This window comes from Phoxinus phoxinus, assembly GCF_949152265.1.
Source record: "Phoxinus phoxinus genome assembly, chromosome: 3".
Classification (NCBI taxonomy): Eukaryota; Metazoa; Chordata; class Actinopteri; order Cypriniformes; family Leuciscidae; genus Phoxinus; species Phoxinus phoxinus.
Window position 1 is genome coordinate 44,120,639 of NC_136878.1, and position 20,947 is coordinate 44,141,585.

Here is a 20,947-nt window from a genome sequence, read left to right on the forward strand (position 1 = left end):
CATCATTTGTCCTGGCTTGAAGAGGTAATAACAGTGTACAAGTGTGTGTGATGCTGTCGGAAATATCGTATTAATGAGAGGAGCAGAAGTATACTTTAGCATACTTTTAAAAAGTGTACTTTTTATGGAAACAATATACTTTAAAAAGTGTGAATTAAATTCAGACACTTAATTGCATTCGATGAAAGTGTATTATAGTTTAAAATTACATGAACTGCAATTAGCTGAACATTAGAGTGATTTTTTGACCCACTTAAGTAGAATTTAATTCCATCTTTATATGTCGTTTCATAATTTCTATTATTGTCTTATGAAATACAATTAGTGTACCATCGAATGCCAAACATTTATAAATGACAAGTATTTATGGTAAACTAAAATATACTTTAATGTCATTTTTTTATATTTAAACTTGTATGTCATGTAATTAAATCTATTTGAAATTACACATTTGTGATGAATTTAAACTTTAAATGTAATATCAAATAAAAACACAATACAAAATGATAATGAAGTACTTTACATGTGCTTTAGTATGTCAGTCAACACATCAAAATAAGTGTGCTTCTTTAAAGCATGACAAACGACTATTAAAACAGTGTTTTAAAATGTACTTTAAAATAAACGTTTAATTTGACATTATTACAAAGTGCACTTAAAAAAAACATAGTCATGAAAGTTTACTCTAAGTACATTTAGGTGGTCTTTTATTTCATTAATATATTATCTGGAAGTACAGTGTTTTAAAAATATGATTTTAAGATTTGAAGTATGTGTACTACAAGTGCACAATAAATGCATATAAGCACACTTCTTTTTCAAAGGTAACCCTGTGACAAAATGCATCTGGGAAACCTAGATTGACATAAACCAGGAACAGTAACATGAGCATGTTCCCAAATTATTATTTTTTTTGGTCTGCAAATGTCATTTTAGGAGCTCTATATATGAATACCACCACAGTGGGAACAATTTTTTTAAATGCTAAAATACACAGGCAGAACATCAATGTCATACTTAATGCACACCATTTGCTGTTTGCATTAGCTCTAAAAAGCTACCCGTCTTCCAGAAAGTGAAAGAGAGGAAAAAGATAAGCTTGAAGTATTAACTTCCCGGGGAAACCTCCCGAACAGTCTGCATTGCAGCACAAGCTCACAATGCCCAGGAGTTTCAATGCTTTCAGAAAACAACTCCTTGATAGACTCCCATGGGCTGCAAACATACACCAGTGCTAGCCGAAACCCATCAGAACCCATTATAGAGAAGGAAAACAAATCTCATAGGAGAACAGCTCAATGTTTTTGGAGTAGTTTAAAGAACAATGGGTGAATGGGATGAACTGCAAACAGCTGTTTGTGTGTTTGCATGAAGCTTACCCTTTCCTGTGACTTCAAGCGCGACCACTCTTTTCTCTCGACCCTGGAAGAGAGAGCGGTTGAATGAATGACACAAGATGCATAAAAACAGGAAAAGGAGCATTGAGGGGGAATTCACATAGAAGGAATTGTGCCCATCTGATGCTGTTGTTTATTCCCACATGCAAATGCTGCAACACCCCCCCCCCCCCACACACACACACACACACACACAAACAAACACACACACAAACAAACAAACAATAGCAATAGCAATTCACCATCTTCTGAGAGCTAGGTTTTTGAGAAGACTACCACGATCTGGCACACTTTATCGAGACCGAACAGCTGATATTTGGGAAACACAGCACTCTTGCTTGTATGATATTGCTTAACTGTTTAATATCAAAAACTATTTTTACTTTTTTTTGCCACAATATCCTTCATTTTGAGGACATTCTAACTGCATTCTTGACTCTAAGGTGTGTTTCTGGTTGCTTTTTGCAAAGTGAGTGACATTCTCGACAATGCCAGATGAACACAATGTTAAAACAACAGTAAGTGAATTTGTCCAAAGCGAGATTAAAACCAGAAAACATTAATAAGTATGATAAAATCTCTTATTTCTGTCACAACAATGTAAAGCTGGTAATCGTGGTTGCTTCCGCTTGATTCGCATAAGAATAACGAAAAGTTTTTTTTTTACATTGAATGTTATAGATTTCTATTTCATTTAAATGCTGTTCTTTTAAACTTTCTATTCATCAAAGAATCCTGATAAAAATGTATCAGTTTCCACAAAAATATGAAGCAGCAACTGTTTTCAACATTGATAATAATCAGAAATGTTTCCTCAGCATCAAATCTTCATATTAGAATGATTTCTGAAGGGTCATGTGACACTGAAGACTGGAGTAATGATGCTAAAAATTCAGCTTTGATCACAGGAATACATTATGAGACTTCATTCAAAAATCCAAACAGTGTAATTTTCACTTTTATAATCTAAGGGAGGAGTGAAAATTATTGGTTTTAACATTTCACATGTAGTTGATAGAGCTTCAGTTAAAGGTAGGGTAGGTAGGATTTATATAAAAACTTTTTACCAAATTTGATTAAACTTTCTATATATATCAATACATAATTAAAATGTAAGTACTCTGATAAAAAGAGTATAAAAATCGAGTGACTCTAGACCGTTTAATCTTCATTAAACACAGCTCATTATTTCCATTCGGGACGAATCACAGGATTGGCTTGCGCGACTGTCACTCGACGTCGCCATGACTACCGCCGTTATTACTGGCTCTGCCCACGTGCGCGCAGTCGCGCACCCGTTTTTAGGTGGGAGTGAATGGAATTAATGAGCTGTGTTTAATGAAGATTAAACGGTCTAGAGTCACTCGATTTTTATACTCTTTTTATCAGAGTACTTACATTTTAATTATGCATTGGTATATAAAGACAGTTTAAACAAATTTGAATAAAAGTTTTTTTTAGACAATTCTGACCTACCCTACCTTTAAGTATTTATCACAGAAATGTCTTTGAAAATGACTATTTTGGGTTGGGGCTGTGTGTGGATAAATGCTTCCAGAGCATGTCCTTGTAACCGTGTGTGAAAAGCTAAAAAGCTTCTTTAAGCCGTTTGAATATTATTTTGTTCAAGGACAACAGAGGAGATAACGCAAGAGAAAGCGCACACACACACACACACACGCACACACACGCACACACACGCACACACACACACGCACACACGCACACACACACACCTCCTCTTGCTGGGGATGAAGCCGACCTCCTCCTCATCCCCCTGAGGACTGACTCTGCAGGCCTGCCACCACTCCTCATCTCCACAGTCCAAAACATGCAGCACATCTCCAAACCTAAAGCCCACGGCCTGACTCAGGAAACCACAGTCTGCGGTCTTATCATAGTCAAACAGAGCCCTGCCAAACGAGAGAGAGAGAGAGAGAGACATAAGTCACGGGGAAAAGAGAGGATAAAGGAGGACAGTTACAGACAGAAGGGCTGAAAAGGAGGAACATCAAAGGAGAATCATGGAATTGGGTTGAAATGAAGCAACACAGACCTCATATTTTTGTCCTTTGTCATTGTTATTCATTGGTTATGTTCAGAATGGAATACTAGCCTTCTGATTGGTTTCTGCATACTGAGCAGTGTTGCCTATTTTTTAAATAGTATGTTAAACAGCACGCAGTATGCAGCAATACACATTTATGCTACACTTCTCATTGCAACTTAAAAATGAACACGCAAATAATGAGAAAGATTAAAATTGCAGTATATATAGTATCCAGTTCATTTGTCACACTGGACTGTAAAAAAAAATGAGTTAAATATTTGAGTTGATACAATGAAGAAGAATGGTTTAATAAACAGCAATTCAAAATAGCATGTTATCTTCACACATTAGTTATCGAAGTTGATTTGACAAAAGATAAAAAGTTGTGATAACAAATCATGAAAATATTTTTTTTACAGTGTGGAGAGGGAAGGTGAAGTTGAGTGCAGTGGATTATGGGATACATTTACACAGTGTGCTCAGCTTGTATACTGGGCATTTTAGCAAATCTAGTAGGTCTGGTCATCTTAATCCCACCCTTGTGAAAAAGAATAATTACCGGTATATTGAATGTGTTATTATAGTGTTATTCAAATCTTATTCAAAGTACACTTAAAGAGAGTAAACTTTCATAACACACACTTAAGTACACTTTTAAAAAGTTCACTTTGTAATATTGTCAAATTAAAAGTTTCACTTTTTTTTTATTTTAAATCATTATGCTTTAAAGAAGCACACTTATTTTGATTTTGAAGTACTTGGTTATAATTTTAACTGTAGTGTTATTCAATATTACATTTAAAGTTAATATATTTTAAATGCACTAAATTGCAACTTCATCATTATAAATATGTAATCACAAATATATTTAAATGCTTGACATAAGTTTCAGTAAAAATGACTTTAAAGTATATTTTAGTTAAACATAAATGCTTGTCAGTACATTTGTCATCAAATGACATATAAAGATGTACTTAAGTCCTACTGAAGTGGGTCAAAAAGCACTCTAATTGCATTTAATATTTAAAAAATATATAATAATTGCATTTAATATTTAAAAAATATATAATAATAATGTAAAACAAAATGTATAATACATTTTCCTTTAATTTTAAGCATGTTAAAAACTCAGTTTTCACTCAAGTATATTTTATTTATTTCTGTAATGAATACAAGTATGCTAAAGTGAACTTCTTTTGTGCATATGCACATATTATACAAACTGCTGAGGAGTAGGACAGGACAGGAAATGATGCAGAGAAGAGGAAGGAAATGGATCTGGAAATATTGTAAGCCAGATTTGTACATGTGTCTCCTTCATTAGTGTGTTCATAATTTAGAGTTGTGGTGTGTGTGTGTGTGTGTGTGTTGTACGTTTACCTGATATAAAACCCTCGTTTAGGGTTACTCCGTAATGTGGTTGTTCCAGAGCCCATACTGCTGTTCATCAACTGCTCTCTGAGGTCATGAATTTTAGCTTCAAATCGACTGTACTCTGCACAAACAAACACAATTTTCCATTTTATCTTAAAACTACAAATTTACAAGGTCACGTGTGCACAATTATTAAGCACATGTTATCAATTTAGCTGTATTATTTCCTTATCAGCTCTTTGAATCAATAACGGTTTATTGAAACCCGCAGACTGACAGTTCCACCTACTGGCCAGAACAGGTAATGAGGGGCTTTACAACTGAGCTAAGCTGGAAGAATAAATGTATTTGTGCTTTTAAAAAAGTATACAAAATGGGAAAGAGCGCATAAACTTTTGACTTTGACTCATCTCCACTAGGCCAGGGCAAACCAAGTGCAAGAATTTATATTAAAATCTGTATTATTTTATGTTTATAACATGACTGCATTTTCAAAAAAAAGATCAATAAATAAAGTTTCGAGAATAATAAAAGGCTTAAGCCACTAAAGTAACTACTCAACCAGTTGTTGGTTTCTGAGCTATCCTAAGATGTGTCTGAAGTGTGTGTGTGGTCTTTTTCTTCATATTTAATAGCGCTCCATTATGATACTGTTGATGAGGAGCTTAATATGATCACCGTTCGCTAATGCGAGTCGTACCTGAGTGTGGCTGATTTGACTCGTCCCCTCATCAAGACCATTGTTTATACAGATAGAGACACTTCATTATTGGCGGTGCTATGCACATGTCTGACGGGGCTCGAGTCCCAGAATGCCTAGCGCTGCCACTGACGGTAGTGTACACAGTGGCCCCAAAAACTATTTGAGACTTCAGCCACAAATAAAAAAAGTGTCTAAACATATAGTGTATGCATTATATAGCATATACATAAACAAGAGCCAATTATTTTAAAGAAATATAGAACAAACACACATATTTTATAGTTCCTATTAGATTAACTGTAAACTGTCCATTAACATTTTATTTATTTTCTTTTTTAAACTATTTAGTTAGAACTAAATTTGGACCCAGTGTGTAGGATTGTCAGGTGTGTGTGTGTGTGTGTGTGTGTGTGTTGTGTGTGTGTGTGTGTGTGTGTGGTTCAGGTAAACCCTAAGTTATGGGGACAAAAACCTTAAAAAAAAAAAAAAAAAAAAACTTAACCTAAAAATTTAAAAATAAACAATTTTATTTCCTTTTCCTTTAATCCTCCCTTGTCTGGCTTGTGCTACTCTGAGCAATGCCTGAACTTTGTATTTTGAGCACTTATTGCGTTGTTTTTGCCTCTTCACGATGACTCGCTTGCTTTAGTCCTCATTTGTAAGTCGCTTTGGATAAAGGCGTGTGCTAAATGACTAAATGTAAATACATTTTTGGTCCCCATGAGGAGAACAGCTTATAAATCACTTTTAAATTATGTTTTCTTGAAAATGCAGAAGGTTTTCTGTGATGGGTCGGTTTAGTGTAAGAATAGAATATACAGTTTGTACAGTATAAAATCAATATGTTTAAGGAAAGTCCCCATAGAACATGGAAACCCAACGTGTGTGTGTGTGTGTGTGTGTGTGTGTGTGTGTGTGTGTGTGTGTGTGTGTGTGTGTGTGTGTGTGTGTGTGTGTGTGTGTGTGTGTGTGTGTGTGTGTGTGTGTGTTCTGACCTTCTGGCCTGTACTGAGCGATGATGGTAACAGTCTGTCCTGCGTTCTTCAAGGCAGCTGCTGCTTGTTCATGTGTAGCTACCCGGAGATCCACTCCATTCACCTGAGAAACATCACATCAAGATATTACACATCTCACAGCCTCAACACATTACTGCTAAAGCACTGTTCAACAAGACAACACTGTTATCAATACTGCTGCATTAAGAAAGCAAATCAAATATTAACAAGAACTTTTCTTTATTGCTGGGAATATTAGGCTCTTACCAAATTTAATTTCGATATATTTGCGTTTGCATTTTCAGATCCCTGTATGCTGGCATGAACGAATCCAAACAGCTTTATAATAATATTATGACAATCAGCATATTTAGCAATATATAATACAAATGTACAATATGGGAGTCTAAAATAACTTCCGTAAATACACACTACTGTCGGAAAGTTTGGGTCGGTAAGATTTTAAATGTTTTCTGCTCTGCAAGGCTGCATTTCCTTGATAAAATACTGTAAAAATGTGAAACATTATTAATTTAAAGTGTTTCCAATTTGAATATATTTGAACATTTCTGTCTTTTAAATGGCATATTAATATTATGATGATCAGCATACTCATCATTATAATAAATATGTACAATATTGATGTATAGGATTTTCCCTCTCATTTTTTTGCAAAGAGCATTTGTTACACATATCCCTGACAATCAAAGACGAAGTGCATAATTTATGATACATGGGCAAAGATGAATGCACTCTCCATTAAAAGATATAGTATAGTTAAACGTATCATTAAACATAGGCTATTGATCTGGCTATGGCAAGCCGTTTTAACTTTTATTCATTTCCAGGATATGAATATATTCTTGATATCAACAATTACATTTTCACTAGATACAATTGTAGTTACCGTATTGATATCAGGAATCATTAGATCAGAAATTAGATTTCTACTATAACAATGGCCATCAATTGTTGATATCAAGAATTGATTTCTTACTAGTTGAAATACCAATTTCATTTATTTTTTATATCAATAATTACATTTTCACAAGTGAAAATGTTAATTTCTGATATCATGAATGTGATTGTTACTAGTAAGAAAGCCATTTTAGATATCTGAAATAATTTTGATATCAGAAATACATTTTCAGAAATGTTTTGCTAATAGCAATTCAATTGTTGATATCAAGAATAGACATTTCAACTAGTGACAATTGAATTATTGATATCAGGAATTCACATTTTTATTAGTAACAATGTAATTATTGATATCAAAAATTATATTTCTACTAGTAAGAAATCAATTCTTGATATCAACAATTGATTTTGAATGGCAGCCTATGGTGACATTTCACTAGTGAAAATAGAATAACAGATATCAACAATTAATTTGTTGATATAAAAAATGTAATTGTTGATATCAAGAATTCATATCCTGGAAATGAATAAAAGTTTGCCATCATGTCTAGTATTAGCTGCAGTCGTCAGGCACATCATGGTATTTTCTGTACTGTGATTCTAGATGCAAAACATATATATTGACCAAAAATGCAAAAATGCAAAAGCATGGTGTGAAAATCCTTTCATATAGAGATTATGTTGTTGATACACGAGTATGTGTGTGTGTGTGTGTGTGTGTGTGTGTTTGCGTGTTCTCACACTCAAGATTTGATCTCCCTTGCGCAGTTCTCCGCTCAGGTCCGCAGGGCCTCCTGCCAGGATGAAAGAGATGAATATTCCCTCACCATCCTCTCCTCCAACAATATTAAACCCCAAACCCGTGGATCCTCTATGGATCACAACACGCCTCGGGTCCCTGAGACACACAGCAGAAGGGAAAGATATATTACAAAGGAATTCCAGGATAATTGTAATAATCTTTGCCAGTAAAACACACATTACTTCACATATGATTTATCCAGTGCTGTCAGCCAGATATGCTAAGTTAATCCATTTATTGATGTATTTATGCGAGCAATCTAACATTTATTTATATAAATAATTATTGTTAAACTATTGTTGATTTAGATACACAGCTGGCTTAGTCAAGTCGAGTGCGTTCACAACGCACACTGTTTTAAAGCAGCTTTACTGTAAGTCCCACTGTTATGTCTGTAATTTATTAAAGTGCCCCTATCATGCTTTTTCTGATATTATCTTTCATGTAGTGTTTAATATCGCTGTTTGTGAATTTAAAATGTCTGCAAAGTTTTAAAGATCAAAGGTCAGATAAATGGAGTTATTGTCTCCTAAAAGAAATACAGGTGAAACTCGAAAAATTAGAATATGGTGCAAAAGTTCATTTATTTCAGTAATTCAACTTAAAAGGTGAAACTAATATATTATATAGACTCATTACATGCAAAGTGAGATATTTCAAGCCTTTATTTGTTATAATTTTGATTATTATGGCTTACAACTTCTAATTTTGAATTTGGTGTTTTCATAAGCTGTAAGTCATAATCATCAAAATTATAACAAATAAAGGCTTGAAATATCTCACTTTGCATGTAATGAGTCTATATAATATATTAGTTTCACCTTTTAAGTTGAATTACTGAAATAAATGAACTTTTGCACCATATTCAAATTTTTCACGTGTAATTGATTCTGAAACGAGTCGTCAGTAATTCCTACATAGCTTTGTAACACATTTGCATTGTACATTTCACCTCCAAAAAATGTAATTAGGGTTTAAAATAGCCTAATAGGGGCACTTTACAGTCTAATATGTTACACTGAGCCATTTTAGAGCTGGGTTATATGACAATATATGATGATGATGATGATGATGATATAAATGATTAACCAGTTAAGATTTAGCTCTATTTGATTGATTATTCTCAGAAACATTATGCAGATACATCGGTGCCACTTTGACATCTGGGAAAGACTGGCTGAAAATATTCACTTCTGAGAGCAACAGAGAAAACCTATATGTATATGTTTGGTATACGGACACAATTTCAGATCGGATTACTATATAATGAAATGTGATGTATCATTAAAAAAATTTTTACTCCTTTTGTGGTAAAATATTTTGGTCATATCGCCCAGCTATAATTATCTTTATCTGGGAGCTGCAAGAAAGTTATTCCATGATTCTTCAGTCCTTTAGTCTGGCATTGAGCAAGCCTGAGGCGAGAGTGGCAGGGAATGAAATTAGATACGATACTTTTTCAGCTGTAATTATGAAGAGAAGCTGTGAAATTCTGCAGAATGGATTTAATGAAGGTATAATGCGTCAGACAGAGCTGATATTAGTGTTAGCTTAAAGCGTTATCAAATTGATTAAAATATTGGTTCATTATAAATTTTGTGAGTGACAGGTGCTCCATCTGTGGCTGCAGATGAGCACATTATTTAGGAATGTTACAGGAACCCATAAATCATTTATTTAGGCTTTTGTTGTCCATTTTCTCTGTAAAAGTCAGGCCTAGCTGCAAATATATATATATATATATATATATATATATATATATATATATATATATATATATATATATATATATATATATTTATTATATATATATATATATATATATAAGCGGGTTCCCGGCCTGTGTCCATTCTCAAACCGTGTACTGTATTTTCCTGACTATAAGTCGCAATTTTTTTCATAGTTTGGCTGGTCCTGCGACTTATAGTCAGGTGCAACTTATATATCAAAATTAATTCATACTGACTGAGATGAACCAAGAGAAAATATTACCGTCTACAGCCGCTAGAGGGCGCTCTAGTTAGCGGAGTTGTTCAGAAGCGACACCGAGGAAGAACTCAATGGATTCAGTGTTGAGGAATGAGATCGGGAGCTTGGTGAACTTGCTTACCGGTAACTTGTTGGACTCGCTGGCTAATGTTAATTTAGCCTATTCAGCCTCTCAGGTATATGTTCTTTATGCTATTGTGTAGCTGAATAACTGTTAATGTCTTACGCTAACATGCCGGACACCTATTCAGCCTGTTGTTCTGTGTGCTATTGTGGAGCTGAATAACTTGCCTTTCCAGATTAAATGTCTGTTCTTGGTCTTGGATTTTGTTAAATAAATTTCTAAAATAAATGCGACTTATAGTCCAGTGCAACTTATCTATGTTTTTTTCCTCTTCATGACGCATTTTTTGACTGGTGCGACTTATACTCGGAGCGACTTATAGTCCGGAAAATACGGTAGTTTGCCAATAGTGCTGCGCAGATCATAATCCGCGGGTCGGCGGGGCAAGTACCGGTAATAAAAACATAACGTTACAATTAATCGAGGGTGGATGACAGATAAATCATTATAATGTGTTGAGTTTAATAAAGACAAGGATCTCTCATCACGGTAAAACGCAATGAACGTGCATCACTTTGTTAGTTTTCAACAATGCAATTCTCTTCAGGGAAAACCGATCAAGGAAAACATATCAGGGCTCGACAATAACGCTTGTCCGGGACACGTGTGTTTTTTTTAAAGGGACAAGTAAAAGAGAACTGTACTTGCCCAACTGGACAAATGCCCTGGTTAAAAAAAATATATATATAACTAGGGAATCAGCGAAACCGGCCAGGATGATTCTGATTTTATTTTATTTAATGTAAGTGGCGATTGATAGCCTATAGTTGATAATAATAATACTGACGGTAACAAAGTTGCGCTGTTTCAATTTGAAATGAAAGATGGAGCAAATTAGGGAAAAAAATGCCCTTTATAAAGGTAAAAACCATATTCTGATAAGAGTGTTTTCCAACAGTGATGTAATGAAACATTGACAATTTAAGTTTGAAGGGAGTCTCTGTTTAGGCTATTAAGGAAATGTAATTTTGCCAGAAGAACTTTTATTTTAAATAAATGTTATTTTTAAAGTACTTACTTTAGTGTGATATTTTACAATATTATCATGCTTAACACTGAGAATTTGAATAATTGTAATGTGATGATCAGATACAGATATCTAAATCAGAGAATAGTTCGGGCGGTTGGCGGGTGGATTATTTATTTTCGGAGGACTCAAAGTGCACCAGATTAATGAATTGATCTTTAAAATTTACACATTTTTCTTAGAGGTACAGAGATACACCCACAAAAATACTGCGGGAAACACAGCAGGCTATATGATGGTCTATGAAAAATACAAATTTAATGATCTTATTATTAAAATACATGATTTTACCACCTCCGCCTCGTTTTGAGCCAGGAAAAAACCCTGTTTGTGGATCTCATTTGAAGGATTTAGTTTTATCATAAAGGGCCTTGTGCTTCAGAATTAAGGCACTGTTGGAGGTGCGACAGGCTTAAGGCCCAGCAGAAAGACCATCTCGCTGTAATGAAGAGTGAATAATACAATGAACCCTTTGGGATCAAAGCCATCCAGGAATGTCACTCAATGGTCACCAGTTTAACAATGTATCATCCAGTTTAAACTTTACATGTTTAAACGTTTGGGTATTTATTTGGTCTTGACTTGGAGAAACCAGTCAGGAAAGGGTTTACAGAGTTTTGTTAATAAATTCAAGACACTAAATCTATAAAGTTCAAAAGACAGTTTGGCAATACAATTTCCGCTGCTGTTTGCATCATAGCTGTAAATTGAGTTGATTTTTAATCTCTACTGCCAATTATTTTATTTATTTATTATTATTTATAAGGTGATGAATAAAACTCCATTCTAAATCCTTCCAATTGATTGTAATGTGCAAGAACCGCTGAGTCGTTAGCTTGCAGTTTGCCAGAAAGCATTACCTGGGTAAGTCGTCATCTCCCATTAAGCCATGCAGCACAGGAGAAAAGCGGCTCGGTGAGGTGGGAGTGAGGGCTTGTGGGTAATCCGAGGCCAGGAAGTTTGGATGTCCAAGGTCCGCGTCCATATGCGGAGAGTACGCTGAAGGGTGAACACACACACACACACACACACACACACACACAGTTAAAGCTGGAGTGTTTGCAAACTAATGTTTGCCATTGAATCTTGAAAAGATATTTAACAGTTTTGCTTGAAAATAAATTAGATATCCTCAAGCACAACGGTTTATTTTGCCGTGTTAAATCTGTGGAAATAGTCAGCATGTCTGTGTACTCACTGCTTGTGAGGTCTGGTGGGTTGTAGTTGTTGGTAAGGTACAGGTTATTTGGCTTTGCCACTCTGAGGTAGACGACCTCTGCTGTGTTCTTCAGCGCACCCACCGCATCCTCGTGCATCACGTCCTCCAAACACACATTATTCACCTGCAGTGGACATTCGATGCAGAGACTGATGTTATGGAGCAAGTGTCCCTTGTGAAAAAGAAGTGCTATTAAATGTTTCAAAGTGAACAATAAGCCCCTTTCACACAACGCGTTGATCCTGGGAAATTGCCCTAAAATTGCAAGAGTGCCTTCTGTGTGAACGCAAACACGTCCCGGGATTGATGCGGGATCGATCCCCCGATGGGGACCTAGTAACATTGCTGGGATCAGTCCCGGAACGCGCTCTGTGTGAACAAAAGCCGTAATCAATGGCGTAAGGGGTGTGTCGTAGTGATGACGCTGAAGATGAGATCGTTCGCCAGCTAGTGAAACGGTACGTGATGCGCTAGTTTATGATCGAATCAGAAAAAAAAATGCACTAGCGTGGTTTCTCATAAGAGAGGAATCGCAGCTCATAAGCAAACTTAAGACGCTGCTGAGACATTATGGGCCCTATTTTAACGATCTGAAACGCAAGTAACTTTGTGGACGGATCCCGACGCAAATTTAAAATGTGTTGGTCTGAAGTAGCTTCATTATTCATAGGTGTGGTTTGTGTGTAACGTGAAATAAACCAATCAGAGCGTCCTCTAACATTCCCTTTAAAGGGGGGGTACAATGGTGTTTAATGTATTCAGAGTTGTTTACAGTGTTAAAGAGATGGATTCTCATGCTAATAATGGCCAAAGTTTGAAAAGTTATTTTGAACGAATAACAGAGAATTTCTGTGCTGAAAATCATACTTCCGGGTTGCAACACGTTTCGGCTGGTTTTTTTCTATCGTAGATCTAATGACGTAGACCAGAGTGGAACTCCTTATATGAGCATTGCTCTCGGAAAAGCGCGTTCACGCACACGTCGATCAGAGGAGAGAAACTGTCTATGGAAAGACCCAAGCGCATATCTACGCGCAACTACCGGAAATCATCATCATCAGTGCTAAATAGGAATGGTTGATGTCAAGAATGTCTCCAAAAAAGTGTGTTTTGGGATGTGAGGGAAAGTTTACCTTGTTCAGCTTCCCAAAGAACCCAGTGTTACTGGAACAGTGGATGCAGTTTGTATTTCCGGGACAGCAAAGGAGTGTGGCAAGTGCGGTTTTGTGTTCTGGTCATTTCAGTGACGAATGTTTTATTAACAAAGTCGTCGCTGGATTTGCAAACCGGTTGCAATTAAAACCTGGCGCGGTCCCAGTGATAAAACACCCCATTCATGTAAGTACAACGGTATCACGCGCTCCCGCTTGACTCTATAGCTCCGCCCACGCCCAGAATCAATGACCTCGGCTTTTTCCGGATAGAATCGGAAAGCTGTATTTTTATTTTATAAATATGATGAAACTAAAGACTTTTTGGAGATATGAAGGACGCACTATTACTCTATAGGTACTCAAGATTAACATGAGATTGACTGAAACTAAGTATTTTACCCCCCCTTTAAGAGCCGGCGTGCTTGTTCCACGGCGGATTGCTATTATAACGGCGGGTTTGCCAGCACACGCCAGGAGCGGTTCACAGCCGAGGAGACCGACGTTCTCGTCAGGGCCGTAAAACACAGAGAAGTGACATTTGGATTAGGATTGGAGAAACCCACCCAAATTAGCTTCGGTTAAACAGGCGTATAATAATTTGGGTAAATGTGTAAGCTAGATTTATGCCTATTTTTTCACATCTTCATGGACACAACAATGATTTTCCTCGTGTGTTAATATTTTTCCTTGTAATAATGTATGATTTGCAAAAATTAAAACTGCTGTGTCTGTGTAGATTAGAGAAGCAAAGTGTGTGTGTGTTGTGCACACGCTACATTATGGCCAAGCACGCGCCCTTAAAATAGCCTCTGAATAACACACTGACTTTAGACTGGGTTTTTCCTGGTCAATGGCGGAATTGTTTTCTGAAACCGCAAAATAGCATCAGGGAACGTTTGCGCTGGAACAAGCTCCTCTTTTCGCTGGACCGCCCCCCGAGCACAAGTTCATTCCCTAATTTACCGACGTGCGTCTGTGGAGGGAAAAGTCCGCTGTGCGCGGGTGCAAAATAGGAATGATACATGCGTTGGTGTACAAAGTCAATTGCGCTGGGTGCAAGATAGGGCCCTACATGTCACATTGATGTCACGTGTCTTTACGGGATCTTAACGGGATGTGTGTAAAAATCACTGGCAGTGTGAATGAACCAAAATCAAACGATCCCGGGACACATTATCCGTGTATTTTCCAGAATCTCTGTGTGAAACGGGCTCTACAGATTAATTGTAGTTCCACTTGTGACCAGCAGGTGGCAGCATTGAAGAGCCAGTGGATATGTGATGCTGCTTAAATCAATTACTCCAGTCTATCTTTACACGTGTGTATTAGTCCTCATCAATGATGCATGTGTGTCGTCTTACCGCCAGTATCTTATCACCAATCTGTAGTCGCCCGTCCTTATGAGCCGCCCCTCCTTCGATGATCTTTGTGACATAAATGCTGTTGTCACCGGGGATGTGCTGGTTACCCACACCACCCGCTATACTAAAGCCTAGCCCTGAGAGAGAAATGCAAGTGCAATCAATTCATTTGTTAAAAAGATGCACTTGGACACTTTTTTGACAGTTGCAGAACAACTTAATAATGGGTGATAATATTCTAACATCCTAAATATTCATTGTATTGCTAGCGCTTCTTGTGTTATTGCCTCCTTAAGATGAATCACTCTGTTGTATTCCTCATTTTCAAGTTGCTTTGGATAAAAGCATCTGCTAAATGAATAAATGTACATAAATGACCCATAAATGGAGTATCTGGTAAAGATTTTAAAAATTGTCCGTACCTTTTGGCCCTTTGATGAGCTTGAGTTCGGTGACTTTCTCAGCGATGGGTTTCCTGCGTAATACATAGAGTCTGACGATAGCGCCCGCCTCTTTGAGGGCCTCCACTGCCTGACTGTGGGTCACCTCCCGAACATCAACGTCGTTCACAAACAGAATACTGTCATTTACTCTGAGAGAGAGAGAGAGAGAGAGAGAGAGAGAGAGAGAGAGAGAGAGAGAGAAATGGTAGAGTTATTAAAAAGTTATTAAAGGGTAACTCTCGCCTAAATTGAACCTAGGCTCTTTTTGTTAATCTACCCGAGTCCAACTTTCAGAGAAAGTTTGCATTCGGAGATCGACTACTTTTGACTGACAGAATTCCAGCCACCGGAAACACTGACTGATAAAGTGAGTCGTACAAAACCTTTCTTTTTAGTAAACTCTGTGTACACAAACAATGTAGTCAATGCTGGAGTTCATGTGTAGAGCCGCTGGTGACACTTCCAGCACAGTTGCATGTTGTGTCGAGCCGCATTAGTGTTTTAAAAATAGTGATTTTGATGCTATCATAGAAGTGCCCCATGCACTCCCATTCAAAAGGCATTTTGAGCTAAAACGAAAATACGGTCAATCTTAAAAGTGACGTTTCCATTCTTTTTCCATCCGTGCTTTTACACGAATGTTTGACTCGGGTAGATTAATAAAAATAGCCTAGGTTTAATTTGGCGAGAGTTATATACCCTTTAAAAGGCAGTTTTCCCATCAGAATTCAGAACTGACACGTGAAACTGCAAGAGCTTGGATATAAATTAACCTTTGAACTGACAGCTGTCACTAAACTTCATTCATTTTCTCCATAGGGGACATTGATATTTAAAGATGTCTTATAAACCTCTAAAGATAGCCCTAGTTTTGTGCTCCGAGGTTGTTAATCAATGGGATTTGCTTCTGTTGAAGCTGTCAGCTGCATTATTTCTTATTTTTTCTCTAAAAATCATGTTTGACAGCCCTTTTATTATTGTGAAAAGCTACATTACCCATCCACCAATCAGAGAATTACTGCAAGCAACAACATAAAACTTTGCCCAAAAAAAAAACTTGCAAAAAAGCTGCCATGATTATATATATATTTTTGGCAACGTAACATGAGGAGAGTAAAGATGGAAAGCTCCTAAAGCTTGTTTCCATATAAATGATAAGTGTCTAAGTTATCATGCTTTTCATTGGAATTACAAGTTCATGACATTTCATGGAGTCAGTTCATTACATTGCATTAACATACATTTCACGAATGTTTGACTCGGGTAGATTAACAAAAATAGCCAAGGTTCAATTTTGGCGACAGTTACCCTTTAATAATGAGCCAATAGAAATGTATTAACACAGAAAAAAATGGTCTGAAATTTGGCCATTTTGAGATGATCGACATCAGGCGATAAGCATGTCCGTTGGCTGACGGTCAGAAGCGTTCACTCTCTCCTTGATTCAGCTCCAGAATCATATAACACATCTTCTCAAAGTATAAACAAGTTCTGTTTTCAACTGCTTTCAGAATATTTTGTCTTTCTGCCGAAAACTGAAAACTTTTTCAGAGGCTAAAACTCTGGCAGTTGAAATGTTTAATGAAATAAGTGTATTTTGATATTTTTTTTATTTTGAAAGTTTGCCATGTTGTGCCAAGTTTTGCATTATCTTTGCATTTACACTGCAATGGACAATAAAAAAATTTGACAACCAGCTTACATCTTAAAAGTGACCCATATCCGATATATGCATTTACTGTACACTAAACAACCCAAAGTAGACAGTCTTTGTATATTTATGTCTTGTGTTTTCTTGAAAGTGCAATCTATTAAATGTAATGAACAAATCATTCATATCAATATCATTACCCATATAAAGCCTATTGCATCATATTTATTATATAAATGTTAAAATATGAGTATCAAATATGATCCATCAGAAGTTTATTTGTTCATCTCTCAATCATAGTATTGCGTGTTGGTCATATAAATATCAGCATATGCACCAAATTTTGAGCTTGAGCTTCTGAATAATATAGAGCTGTTTTTTCCTTCTCGAGTATGAGCTTCATATTCATACTATATCGGACTATACGAGCCAAAAAAACTCATGTATCAAATGTGACCACAAAAACAAGGTTAGTCTAAAGGTTCAATAAACTGGAATCATGTTTATGGCGTTACCGGTGACTAAAGTACAGTACAGTAGACTGCTATGTTTTCAAGCAGAGCATTTTTTTCAAAGAGCTCAACGCCATCTGACAAAAGACATTTCACTGGAACTGACAACTCGACAAAACACCACAGATATTCCTTCGCTTTCAGAAGTGCAAATGCAGCACTAGCTGTGCTGTCATCCAGAAACATAAAGAGAGAGAGAGAGGGAATAAGTGCCGTCGGGATGACTGACTGTCAATAGACCTTTCTGGAAATATCTGCCCATAAATATTCATAATTAAGCACACTCATTAATACTGACCACCAAGTAAGATAGTAGAAAAAGATAATAGATGCTTCAGTTTTGTCAGATCTCTCCTTAATCTACATGGACAACCACATCTCCACTTCTGAGCTCTGAAACACAGGAATGAGCCGCGGGTCTGTCTGACAAGGTCACGGCATCTCGAAGAAACAACGCGGAATGCAAATGCAACTTCAATTTAGGTTAGATAGCTTTAATATGCAAATAGGCTTTTAAAAGGGAGAAGAAAGTGTTTTTTTGTTGATGACAAAAGCTGTATGTATAATCAAATGCTGTGGTATTTTGACCCAAATTCCTGAATCTAGTCCAATTAAACAGACACTGACAGAGACCGGCTGCGTGACATGCCCTCATCCTTAACAACATGAAGGAAACTATACTAGTGACCAAGAGCAACACATTTATAAACCACATATTACTTTGCATCACCTCTTGCCACTCAACTATATTCCCTGTATGTGTATCGCTTCTAGGGCCCTATCTTGCACCCAGCGTAATTGACTTTGTACACCGACGCATGTATCGTTCCTATCTTGCACCCGCGCACAGCGAACTTTTCCCTCCACAGACGCACGTCGGTAAATTAGGGAATGAACTTGCGGTTCAGCGAAAAGAGGAGGCGTGACTTTAGACTAAACCTCGTCTAAAGTCAGTGGCGCGTTATTTTAGCTTGGCACGTGCTTGGCCATAATGTAGCGTGTGCACAACACACACACACTTTGCTTCTCTCATCTACACAGACGCAGCAGTTCATATTTTTGCAAACCATACATTATTACAAGGACAAATATTACCACACGAGGGAAATCATTGTGGTGTCCATGAAGATGTGAAAAAATAAATCTAGCTTACACATTTACCCAAATTATTCAGGCTAATTGTAGTAATGACGGATCAAACCTGTTTGATCAATAGTGGTGAGACACATCGGTATAGAAGGACATCTGACAAAGTGAGTTATCCGTCAAGAACCAGGAAACTAAATTCTGAAGACTGCGAAATCACCGTTACCATCGTGCGCTGGCAAACCCGCCGTTATAATAGCAATCCGCCGTGGAACAAGCGCGCCGGCTCTTAAAGGGAATGTGAGAGGACGCTCTGATTGGTTTATTTCACGTTACGCCCAAACCACACCTATGAGTAATGAAGCGACTTCAGACCAACACATTTTAGATTTGTGTCGGGCGCAAGAGTCATTTATCCCGCCGGTATAATAGCAACAGCGCCCTAGATCCGCCCACAAAGTTACTTGCGCTTCACGTTTTATACTTTTGTTTCAGAACGATAAAATAGGGCCCATAGTCTGTTAATGCACTGTATAAATATCCTGTTAAATTTGCGGTAAAAGTATGGATGGCATATTGATGCCTGTATATAACTTATAATCATGCATTTCATTAAATAATTTAATGTTAAATTCCAATCTAAGTACCAAAGTGAGCTTTTTACCTTAAAATGCACTGATAACCAATATAATACTACAGTAGAAAGATGAACACATGATGAATCAGAGTTCACCATAAGTGGCATATCCAAAAAATATGACCAATAGTTGAAGATCGCCAGTGAACATGACCATACACACACAGACACACACACACACACACACACTAGGGCTGAACGATATTCGATTTTAACATCGACATCGCGATGTGCGAGTGAGCGATAGTCACATCGCCGGAACATGCGATGTGAAGGGTAGTAGTACAGTAGCACCAGGAGATATTACATGCGCTTCATGAGGCACACGCGCGGTCTCTTGCTCTCTCTGCCGTACACGCGCTGCGCGGTTTTGAGCACAGTCTCTGTCTCGTGGGCGCGCTCGCTCTAGATTCCGGAGATTTTAACTAATTCGCGGGCATCAGTGAGCCGCTATCAATATGCGGGAGACTCCCGGAACTTCCGGGAGACTTGGGATGTCTGTATTTCTATACTGAAATCATATCGGCATTAGAATTATTGATTTTTCATTAGGCTATTTTTTTGGTGCCCCCTCTGCTCTTGGTGCGCGTGGTGGGAGTGGCGGCGCTGACCGGCGGTATGGTGTAAAGCTGCTGTTTAAATGTGTTCGGCTTTTCTGTTTACAGAAACATGTTCTCTAATCTGTGTAGAAGATTTAATACAAAATATATTAAAGTTTTATATCATTTTGTTTATTTCATATGATTATGATGACCAACACCAACACTGTTTTACTTTGGCACTTTGGCTAAGAAAAGTTGACTTAAAAGATTGTGAACCAAAATGCTTAAGTTGTTTTATAAAAAATATATTTATTTTAAGTTATATTGTTGTAAACCAATCAGGTTGGTGTAAAGCTGCTGTTTTATTTAAAAATGTGTTCTGCTTTCAGAAATGTTCTAATTTTGGAATAAAATATTAAGTGACCTTTTTGTCACTTGTAATGAAGCTTGCTTATTAGTGAAATTATTAATATCATGGAATGGTAATTATTGTCTTTAGCCTGGAGTTATGGCTCTCAATATCGCAATATATATCGTTGGGGGAAAAAATATCGCAATGTAATTTTTTTCCAATATTGTGCAGCCGCCCTAACACACACACACACACACACACACACACACACACACACACACACACACACACACACACACACACACACACACACACACACACACACACACACACACACACACACACACACACACACACACACACACACACACACACACACACACACACACACACACACACACACACACACACACACCACCTTTAGGGTACAATAATGCAATGAACTTTAACTAAATAACACAAATACATGTGACACACAAAAAGAAATATGAGGCAGAATGTTTAAGTGGCATTACAATAATCCAATGTCTTTATATTATCTACATTTGGAGATTTTCTCAGCAAATACTGATAAATGTGATTAATTAAATTAATTCATCCACATTGTTGGA

The 20,947-nt window shown here is 36.9% G+C and overlaps 1 protein-coding gene across 3 annotated transcripts in view; it reads right to left on the reverse strand.

Annotated features, from left to right (window-relative positions):
* The window catches only part of dlg4a (discs, large homolog 4a), a gene marked incomplete at its 5' end in the record, with an annotated part of 173,549 nt that overhangs the window by 17,186 nt on the left and 135,416 nt on the right, over positions 1–20,947 (reverse strand). For all 3 annotated transcript variants that reach the window (XM_079606392.1, XM_079606391.1, XM_079606393.1), the window contains 9 exons: positions 1,380–1,422; positions 3,134–3,310; positions 4,828–4,942; positions 6,520–6,622; positions 8,179–8,335; positions 12,240–12,378; positions 12,578–12,722; positions 15,114–15,250; positions 15,536–15,705. In XM_079606392.1, coding sequence (XP_079462518.1) covers positions 1,380–1,422; positions 3,134–3,310; positions 4,828–4,942; positions 6,520–6,622; positions 8,179–8,335; positions 12,240–12,378; positions 12,578–12,722; positions 15,114–15,250; positions 15,536–15,705 — 1,186 coding nt within the window. The remainder of the gene's footprint in view (positions 1–1,379; positions 1,423–3,133; positions 3,311–4,827; positions 4,943–6,519; positions 6,623–8,178; positions 8,336–12,239; positions 12,379–12,577; positions 12,723–15,113; positions 15,251–15,535; positions 15,706–20,947) is intronic.